Source organism: Sorex araneus, chromosome 3, assembly GCF_027595985.1.
Source record: "Sorex araneus isolate mSorAra2 chromosome 3, mSorAra2.pri, whole genome shotgun sequence".
Classification (NCBI taxonomy): domain Eukaryota; kingdom Metazoa; phylum Chordata; class Mammalia; order Eulipotyphla; family Soricidae; genus Sorex; species Sorex araneus.
In genome coordinates, this window is record NC_073304.1 from 145,460,006 (window position 1) to 145,470,704 (window position 10,699).

At 44.5% G+C, this 10,699-nt stretch overlaps 1 protein-coding gene across 1 annotated transcript in view; it reads left to right on the forward strand.

The window, feature by feature from the left end:
* SSTR4 (somatostatin receptor 4) overlaps nucleotides 1-9,287 on the forward strand; it is an 82,207-nt gene extending 72,920 nt beyond the window's left edge. The window contains 1 exon segment of the mRNA XM_055132150.1: nucleotides 8,259-9,287. Within this exon segment, the coding sequence (XP_054988125.1) occupies nucleotides 8,259-9,287 (1,029 nt within the window).
* The last annotated feature ends 1,412 nt before the right edge of the window (nucleotides 9,288-10,699 follow it).

Below are 10,699 nucleotides of genomic sequence, written 5' to 3' on the forward strand. Positions count from 1 at the left end.
GGCTTTTCATTCCATATGGTTTCTGACTTAGTGTTTTGCCAGTGATAAATTCTTAACCAGTGCCCTTCTATTAAGGTGTAAACTGGGCAGACTGAAGCTGCATTACCATTGCATTATCTTCATATCACTAGAGCTCAGATAGAAACCTAAAGTTATTATACAAATCACTTCTGATAATGCCATGCACTGAGCCCTTGGAAAATTATGCCTTCAGTATGCTGGAGGACAGAATGATCAAAACCAAGCTGAGCTGCTAAGAGTGCTTTGAAGAGTATTCTAATCAGCAGGTGACAGGAGTTACTCTCAGGAGTATTGTCCCATGCTGCTGAGGTCCAAGCTTCTCCTTGGGGTGCGGCACTTATAGAAAATCCTCCTTTACCCTGAACCTCATCCCACCCCTGCCCACAGAGACCTGTGGTGCAGCTGCTTTATAACCAGCTGCCATAAGAAGCACATCGGAAGGGTGGAAATAGGTCAGATGTTTATGTCTCCAATCCTGCTTCACTCTTCTAGGCTTTAGTAAGCTGGGGAGATTCTGCAGTGCACTCTTAGAAGCTGTTCCCAGCAGTGCCAATGGGCAGTGGATAGCCCCCATATTCAATCAATCCTTGCTCTGTACCACTGTACAGGGAATAAATTCTAGCTTGATGACAGACTTTAGCCAACAAATCTCAAAAAACCCAGTTACATACTGAAGGATGAGTAGAAACGATCTTATAACTTTGTTTTCCACTAGTTTTACTTAGCAAGAATGTTTCACGTGGAGAAACATGGAGGAGGACAGCTATAGGATCTACTCACCTAGTCCACTTCCACTAGGATATCCCATTCTTTGTTTGCCTTGTTTCAGTTTTGCTGTTCCTCGAGTAGAGTTTTTGACTTCCATTTTACTGCGCTCAGACTCTTCTAGCTTTTCTGAAAAGCAATAATTTCCACACCATGGTCTCAGACTGCCTTTATCTTGGTAATTCCACCGATTTAAATGTACCTGTTGTCCATCCCCCCATGGTAGAGAGGACTCTATCTTCAGAGATGACAGCCCAAGTTGTGTCAGAAGCCCTGTTCCCGGCTCCTGAGAGGGATGGAGTGTTATTGGTGATCAGTTTGGGTAGCACCTTTGTCAGGCTCCTTATATCCTAGCAAAACTCATGTTGCAGGAAAAATAGCTGCTTCCTCAGGGTTACTGACTCTGAAAAAGGGTTTTACAGTTTTGTGTCAGTGTTCTTGAGACCAGAAAACTGTGACTAGATTTGAGAAACAAGTACCAGAGAGCTTAGACCAAGGTGATTTAAGATAATAAAGAATACACTGCTTTTCTGTGCCAAATATCATTTTGTTTCATATATTTCAACCTGTTCATCTAACACAATAGCCTGTCATTAATAAAACCAAACTTAAAGACAGTTTTCAGGGTAGAAGATGGTGGTATTAAGAAGTTTATCAATGTATATCAATGTCACACAGCTAGTAACCCTTTGGACTAGGATTCAGACCAAGTGAGTGATACTCTCCAAAATATGTGGTTTTCAAAATGTATTTCTTCTTTTTAAAATTTTTTTAATTTTATTGAATGACCGTGGGATAATTACAAGCTTTCATGTTTGGGTTACAATCTCACAATGATCAAACACCTATCCCTCCACCAGTGCACATTCTCCAACATCAATATCCCGGGTATACATCACCTTTCCCACCTTCCCCCTGCCTCTAAGGCAGACAATATTCCCCATACTCTCTCTCTACTTTTGGGCATTATAGCTTGCAACACAAACACTGAGAGGTAATCATGTTTGGTTCATTATCTACTTTCGGCATGCATCTCCCATCCCAACTGGTTCCTCCAGCCATCATTTTCTTAGCGATCCCTTCTCTATTCCATCTGCCTTCTCCCCTCTGCTCATGAAGCAGTCTTCCAGCTATGGGGCAATACCCCCTGGCCCTTGTATCTACTGGCCTTGGGTGTCAGCCTCATGTGATGCTACCCTACACTCCACAAATGAGTGCAGTCCCTCTATGTCTGTCCCTCTCTTTCTGACATTTCACTTAGCATGATACTCTCCATGTTTATCCATTTATAAGCAAATTTCATTACTTCATCTCTCCTAACAGCTGCATAGTATTCCACTGTGTAGATGTACCAAAGTTTCTTTAACCAGTCATCTGTTCTCGGGCACTCAGGTTGTTTCCATATTTTGGCTATTGTGAACAGTGCTGCAATGAATATATAGGTACAGATGTCATTTCTACTGTGCTCTTTTGCATCCTCAGGATATATTCCCAGAAGTGGTATTGCGGGGTCATATGAAGCTCAATTTCTAGTTTTTGAAGTACTGTCCATATTGTTTTCCAGAAAGGCTGGACCAGTCAGCATTCCCACCAACAGTGACGGAGCGTCCCTTTTTTTTTCACATCCATGCATTGGTTGCTTTTGTTCTTTTGAACGTGTGCCACTCTGTGGTGTGAGATGATATCTCATTGTTGTTTTGATTTGCATCTCCCTGATGACTAGGAATGTGGAGCATTTTTCATGTGCCTTTTGGACCTTTGTATTTCTTTTTTGAGGAAACTTCTCTTAATTTCTTCTCCCCATTTTTTGATGGGGTTGAAGGTTTTTTTTCTTATACAATTCTACAAGTGTCTTGTATATCCTGGATATTAATCCCTTATCAGATGGGTATTGGGTAAATGTTCTTTCCCATTCTGTGGGCTCTTTCTGTATTTTGGTCACTGTTTCTTTTGAAGTGCAGAAGCTCCTTAGTTTGATGTAGTCCCATTTGTTTATGTTTGCTTCCACTTGCATGGTCAGTGCTGTTTCATCCTTAAAGATGCCTTTAGCTTCAATGTCATGGAGAGTTCTACCTACATTTTCTTCTATGAACCTTATAGATTCATGTCTGATATTGAGGTTTTTAATTCACTTTGATCTGACTTTTGTGCCTGGCATTAGACAGAGGTCAGAGTTCATTTTTTTTCAGGTAGCTACCCAGTTTTCCCAGCACCACTTGTTGAAGATGCTTTCCTTGTTCCACTTTGCATTTCTTGCTCCTTTGTCAAAGATTAAGTGGCCATATATTTGGGGGTCTGTGACAGGATATTAACTCTGTTCCATTGGTCTGTAGGTCTGTTTTTGTCCCAATACCATGCTGCTTTAATTACTACTGCTTTGTAGTATAGTTTGAAGTTGGGGAAGGTGATGCCATCCATCTTCTTTTTTCCAAGGATTGCTTTAGCTATTCATGGGGGTTTATTGTTCCATATAAATTTCAGGAGGTTTTGTCTATTTCTTTAAAAAATGTCATGGGTATCCTGATAGGGACTGCATTAAATTTGTATAGTGCTTTGGGCAGTATTGCCAGAAAATGTATTTCTTCATTCTACACTTTCAGCTGTTCCAAAACTCCTAGTAACTCAGTTATGTATATTTTTTCTTCTTTTTGCTCTCTATTTAAAATTTCAAGTAATTTTTCTATGTTAACTTAATATAGAACTTCTATTCATTTGTTCTAAAGTACTGTTACTGTTCCCTTTATCAAATTTGCAATTAGATTATACAAATACATATGAAATACATATTTTAATCTTAATACACTTGGAACACCAATTAATTACTGTGTCTTTATAAGCACTCAGGCTGAAGGAATAGTGCAATGATTAGGGCACTTATCTTGCACATTGCCAACCCAGGTTTGGTCTCCAGCATCCCATATGGTCCCCTGAGCACCAACAAGAGTGACACCTGAGCACACAGCCAGAAGTAAGCACTGGGCAGAACCAGGTGTGGCCCCAAAACCAAATAAATAAATAAGTAAATAAATAAATAAATAAATAAAATATTCTATGTTTCCAATGGAATTTCTCATGTTTGCTGTCATTTAGGAGTGACTGTTACAAGTTAAATGTAATTTCCTTGCATTTTCTGTGTTTAAAAAAATCTACCTTTCCTAATTATCTATGACCACTCATGAAGATATGCAGTGCTTGTCTAACAGAAATATGCATGTTGTGAGAGGTATTTACAAATGAGTTCCTTACATCTACACAAAATAATCAGGAGAGCACACTTAGTGGATATTGATCACAAAGATTAATTTTTAGAATACTATTTTGCTTAAAACCATCCAAAGTGAATAATTCTTGGAGTCTAATAATTGCATTCTGGGAAACATAGATTGTCATACATTCTTTTTGACTTCAGGGAAAAATCTTCACATCAGACCTGAATTTCCCCACTTCTCAGTCATGAGGTCAACATGGTACAACAATACTGTGATAGAGGAAGTGACTGTTGGTATTGAGTCAGCTTGTTTTCCTCATTTTAATGATTTTTAAAGCTAAGTGAGGTCAGAGTGATAGTACAGTGGGTAGGGAATTTGCTTTGTACATGACCAATCTAGCCCATGTATGGTCCCCTGAGTCCAACTGAAGTGATCCCTGAGCAAAGAGCCAGGAGTATACCCTGAGCACTGTGAGTATAGCTCAAAAACCCAAAGACAAAATAGTGCTAAGGGAGAGACTGGAGGTGTGGGTAGAGCACATGCTTTGCATATATGAAGCCTTGGACTTATTTTGGCACTGCAAAGATAGAGAGACAGACAAACAGACAGACTGACTGACTGGCAGATAAATAAATACTAAGGTATTCCACCAATTCTTCATCCCCACTAACCCAAGTCTGGGGTATGAGGCATAGTAGAAATTGAGAGTAGAGAAATCGAGAGTAGGTGAGCAGAGGTTCTTTTCTGTTGGAAGGAACTCGTTTCTCCTATAGGTACTGGCAATACTGAGTAAGTGTGCATGGCCTCACTCTTGAAGAATTCACTGTTGTTCCAGTGAATTTTGTTGGCCCACATTTTTACTTCCCAGATTTCTCCTGAAGTCTGATTCCCTTCTCTAGGCCTTGGATCCACTTTACCTTTAGTGCCTGATATTACCAGTACCAGGTAATACCATACATGTTTTTTTACCTTGACAAACTCTGTTCTGAAAATTGGCAATGGTGAATTCCTTTAAAATTAAGGTCTATATATGTATATACTTTTTCTGAACAGAGATGAAAATATTCTCAGTTACTTGGTGTGGTAATGAATAAAATAAAAATGGAAAGTACCCCCCCACACACACACACACTAGTAGAACAGCCATATGGTCTAGGTAGCAGAAAACTTGGGTTTTATGAAAAAAATTTTAATAGAGCTACCTTTCACTCCCCCAAAGAAATTAGTTTGAACATGACCTATAACCAAGCTGTGGGACAGGCAACAAGGCCAGGCTGTGTCAGTGAAGCCTGCTCTAAGTCGGCCACTTGTCCATAATACTCCCCCCACATACCTCAGGACTATTGTTTTAAGTACAAGATAGATAAGAAAACACCATAAGCAAAATTCTCTAGACAGCTAACGCATGTGATAAGAAAGATGTAGTTGTTCTATTAATGGGCTATGCTCCCTTCATTCTTTGAAGATAGCTGACAATGGAATCACATGGGATCTGTTGGACCACATCTCTAGTTCATATTTTGAGTTGCTCCCTTCACAGCTACTGACAGAAAAATACAAAGAATAGTTGGCATTCAAAGAGTGCTGTACTGGGCAGGGCTGGTCATCCTCCCAGAAAAGACTCTGCAGTGTGTTCTGATGGAGCTGATAATCACTACCATCAAGCCCACTTTAAGATGTGGAAACAGTGACACCAAAGAACTTAGAAAACTATTCAACCCAGGGTAAAACTCACTCAACCAGCTACTTGGTAAGAGATGGAGCTATATTTGAACCAGGCAACCTAGTTTAAAGTCCATGAAGTTACATGGCTCCTGAGGTGTCTGTCTGCTCTTTATGCACCCAGCATGCACCTAAGTACCCTGGTCTTTCCTTGATGCTGCAGTTCTGATACAAGTATGTAGCTCTTGACTACACAACAACCTCAAAATCACCTTGTGTAAACTTAGAACTGGAGTCTCCCTACTATCAGGATACTATTTGGATACTAGCTAGCATCCAAAGAATCACACAGACATCATTTCTGATCCCTCTCTTGGGTTATATATTTTGCTGCTTCTTTGAAGTTTCCGATAAGGACTGTAGGTTTCTAACAGAAACACAAGCATCCCAGTGTGGAGCATTCTTAGATTCCCATATCATTAACCTCTGCTCAGTGCTGCTGCCACATCTCTGCTCAATCCTCAGACCCCCAGCAGCAACTGCTCTTTGTCGTCCATCTTCACCCTCATTTTCATAGTTCCCATCTGCTCTTTGTGACATTTCTAAAGGCTTTCATGGCACTCAATACTACCACCCTTCCTCCATGGTCCTAGGCATTGACTCTGCTACTGGGACAGTAGTAAAAATGCAGCCTGCAGCCCTCACTTCGCCTCAAACCAAAGCAGCAAATGCAGTCATGTTGGCAAAGGACCCTGAGTCTTTATTAAAATATAATGATTGAGTAAATGAATGAATGATGCAATACTCAGTGTCCCTGGCCCAATATTATTTTTATGCGCTAATACTCATTTTGTAAATTGTTTTCTTATGAATATCCATGAGAAACAGTGGTGCAAATCTTTCTTATTAAATGCTAGCTTAATTTGCTGTGAAGTATGCTTACGTGCAAAGGATAAGGGAGAGCAACAGGAAAAATTAAGAAAGGATCCTACAATTGTAGGATGTAAAACTTCTACAGTTCACTGGACAGGTGGGACTATACATTAATACATGTATACACAGGAAATACATTTTCAGAGAAGAGAGGAGGCTAGAACTAAAGGACGAGACAGAAAACAGAAGTTGGGAGTCCAGCATCCCAGGACAGCTCTCACATACCACCCATTGTGCTCAGAAGAGACCTGTCAGGTTCTCTTACAGTTGGAAAATAACTTTTCTCACTCACTTTTCCACCCACTCCTCCATGTTTCCCCTCTCTTTCTAGCACTTGCACCACTAGAATAACAGAAATCTTCAACTCTTCCTCATACAAGTATTTTGCATGTGCCACTGATAAGAATGAGATTTTCATCATGAATAACAAGAATGAGAAGTGGAGAGCCCTAAAGATCTGCTATGACCTTTAATGCTAATTAATATAATTAATTATAAAGTAATAGCTCTGGATGACAGAAACCAAGGCCAGAGGTTGAGGTAAGCTATTGTGATGCACCTATATGCATGCCGCCTTTTTCTATTTAAACAAACAAACAAAAAAACTTGGATGAATATATCTGAAAACCTCTAGTCTCCCCTGAAGGGTCACTTCTGGTTGGCTTCAAGCATCCTGGGGCCCATCTACAAGGGTGCTGAACCCCCACCACAAACCTAGAAGTCACTTCCATATACTCTGAAAGTTTGCTGGGACTGTGGGACTGTGCTGGGGACTCTGATTAGCCTGGACACAATGACCAGTTAAGGCTAGATGGAGGTGCCTGCTGGGTGTCCAGTCCATGCCCAGATTGGGAAGGGCAAACGCATGAGCTCACACTATGAAGTGTGGGGTAGAGGGGAAAACAGGGAGGATGCTGAGCCTTCCCAGTCACCCCTCCCTAGGCAGAGACTGGAGCTGAGACTTGCCAAGTGGGACAGTCAGCAGAAAGTCCCAGGCCCCCGGGTCCAGTGCCGACGGCCATCCACACCCCTGACCTGCTCAGAGGCATCTTCTTTGTGGCAGCTGCCTGAGCACATCCATCTCCCTTCCCTGGGCCTGCGCCACCTTAATCATGATGAAATCCAACCAGAAAGATTCCAGAGCCGCAGTTGACGGGGCCGGGGTGGGGGGATGTGGAGCTTTGCGCGATCCTGGAGGAGTCTCAGATTCCGGGATCTGCAGCTCAGCGAGCGCAATGCCTGTAGGAGTCTCAGAGTCCGGTATCTGGAGCTCAGCGCAAAGGCCTGTAGGAGTCTCGGCTTATGCTCCTGGAAACTGAAGCTAGTGAGGGAACAGACACGCAAGGTTTCAACGGTGTCGGAGCAATTGCGTGGGGAGCAGGCCAAGCGCCTTGTTGGAGGCTGTCGCTCTTATTAGCCTGCATTGCCTGGTGCTGCTCCAAAACGCACGAATCTGGAGCCCAATCCTTGCCCCCGTTGATCTGCCGGAAGGAAGAAGGCAAGTGGTAGGCAGAGGGCTGGAGAATTGGGCTGCGAGATGAGAGACGGCGCGTGGGGAGGAACCTAGCCAGAGCTTGGTCTTCTAGCCCGAGATCCTCCCGCGGGGAGAAGGCAGAGGAGGTGGGAAAACGAGGCGGGCCACCCGCGCATTGGGGCACCCATCTCCAGACCTCTGAGGGGCGAGTGGCCGCGTTGGTGTGCCTCGTGGGTCTGGTGGGAAACGCCCTGGTCATTTTCGTGATCCTCCGCTACGCCAAGATGAAGACAGCCACCAACATCTACCTGCTCAACCTAGCGGTCGCGGACAAGCTCCTCATGCTCAGTGTGCCCTTCGTGGCGTCGTCGGCCGCCCTGCGTCACTGGCCCTTCGGGGCGGTGCTGTGCCGCGCGGTGCTCAGCATGGACGGGCTGAACATGTTCACCAGCGTCTTCTGCCTCACGGTGCTCAGCGTGGACCGCTACGTGGCCGTGGTGCACCTGCTGCGCGTCGCCACCTATCGGCGGCCCCGAGTGGCCAAACTCATCAACCTGGGCGTGTGGCTGGCGTCCTTGCTGGTCACTCTGCCCATCGCCATCTTCGCTGACACCCGGCCGGCGCGGGGTGGCCAGGCCGTGGCCTGCAGCCTGCACTGGCCGCACCTGGCCTGGTCTGAGGTCTTCGTGATTTATACTTTCCTGCTGGGCTTCCTACTGCCCGTCCTGGCCATCGGCTTGTGCTACCTGCTCATCGTGGGCAAGATGCGGGCCGTGGCCCTGAGGGCAGGCTGGCAGCAACGGCGGCGCTCAGAGAGGAAGATCACGCGGCTGGTACTGATGGTAGTGGCTGTCTTCCTGCTCTGCTGGATGCCTTTCTACATGGTGCAGCTGCTGAACTTGTTCGTGGCCAGACTGAACGCCGCCATCAACCATGTGTCCCTCATTCTCAGCTACGCCAACAGCTGCACCAACCCCATCCTCTACGGTTTCCTCTCTAACAACTTCCGCCGCTCGTTCCAGCGGGTTCTGTACGTGCCCTGCTGCAGCTTCCTGGAGGAGGGCGGAGGTGTGGAGGAGAAGCCCCTGGACTACTATGCCACTGCTTTCAAAAGCAGAGGCGCAGCAGGGTGCATGTGCCCCCCAGTTCCCTGCCAGCAAGAGCCCCTGGCACCAGAAGCGAGCTGAAAGCAGATCCCCCTCACTAGGACCACCACCTTCTGAGAAGCTCTTCACTGCCCAGTGAGCAGCCCCAGCATGCTGCCTCTCCTGGGCGCTCACCGAATAAGCAACGATGGTTCCCACTACAGGCTACTCCTCTTTTCTTCCCTCTACAGTCTGTGCACCAGCCCAGAGCACTTTGGCTCCTGTGTTCCCTTCTCCCCATGACAATCGTTCAGAAGGACATCTCCAGGCAGGATGGCAGAACTTCTTTAAGTCAAGAACTGTCTAGGATGTTCATCAGTCCTGAACTTCTGGCTGTTTTATTGTGCCCCAGGAGGGAAGCAGGACTGGCCATTTGCATGAGGCTTGCTCTAGCAGATCTAATTGGGACAGGATTATCTAGAGGTTGGAGGCTGCCAGCCTCCTTGCTCTCAGCCGAATTGGGCGTTGTGGTAGGGACATAATAGAAATGGAAAGAGAAGAGAAGAAAGAAGATGCTGCAAGCACATGCCCTTTGCTTCTGTTCCTGGGATTTTTTACTATTTGTAATTCATACAGTACTTTCTGGGGCAGGAGCTTTGTAACCACCAGACTCCTGCCTGCTAGAATAACAAAGTGACTGATCCTGCTTCTCCTGAGCTAGTCTTTTCCCACTGCTTCTCCTGTAGCAATCTTTCTGCAAGTACTAAATATTTGAAAAGACATGATATGATGTAAGGTTTGCTACAAAACTTAAAACCAGGTTAGTAATAATGTTTTAAAAGATAGACTTATTGCTCCAGACATTTGGTGTGTGAGCCTGAGATCTCATTTAAGGTAGCAATTTATGTTATGGTATAAGTGGGAGAATGGAGCTGAGCAAGAGAAAAGATCAGGAAATACAGATGACAATCAGCCTGGATTTTGGAGAGAGGAGGCAGCTGTTACTATTTAAAAATCAAAACAAGTTATCATTCAGTAAAGCATCAGGCTGGTATAGATAATAAATATATCCAGGCTGAACACAGTAAAAATATGTAACTTTTTCCTGATATTAAATCAGATATAAAAGGCCTTTCCAAAAGGAAAGAGTCCATTTACAAGGAACTACACAGGTTCTATCTGCAAAAAATAGAGGTGGAAGGAAATACTTGCAAAGGCAAAAGTACTTGAGTGCTGATCTTGGAACCTGGAGTTTAAAGATGCTCTTAAAATCCTATGTGGGAGACGCTACCTGGCTTAGCAGAGGTAAGACCTGTATGTTTGACTGCCAAGTCCTCAAGGTAAGAGAGGAGCAGGACAATTGGAATGAGAGGCCTTAAGTTCCCCAGAGCCCTCAGTCATGCAGAGATCATCAGGGTTTCAATACAAACAGTCCCCTTCAATCAGCTGTCAACCCCAAGGTCAGTGCTGGCCATCGGCACTACCAGGTAAGCAGGTAAGGATGACCACTGGGAAGTAAGCACTACCAGGTAAGCAGGTAGGATAACCAC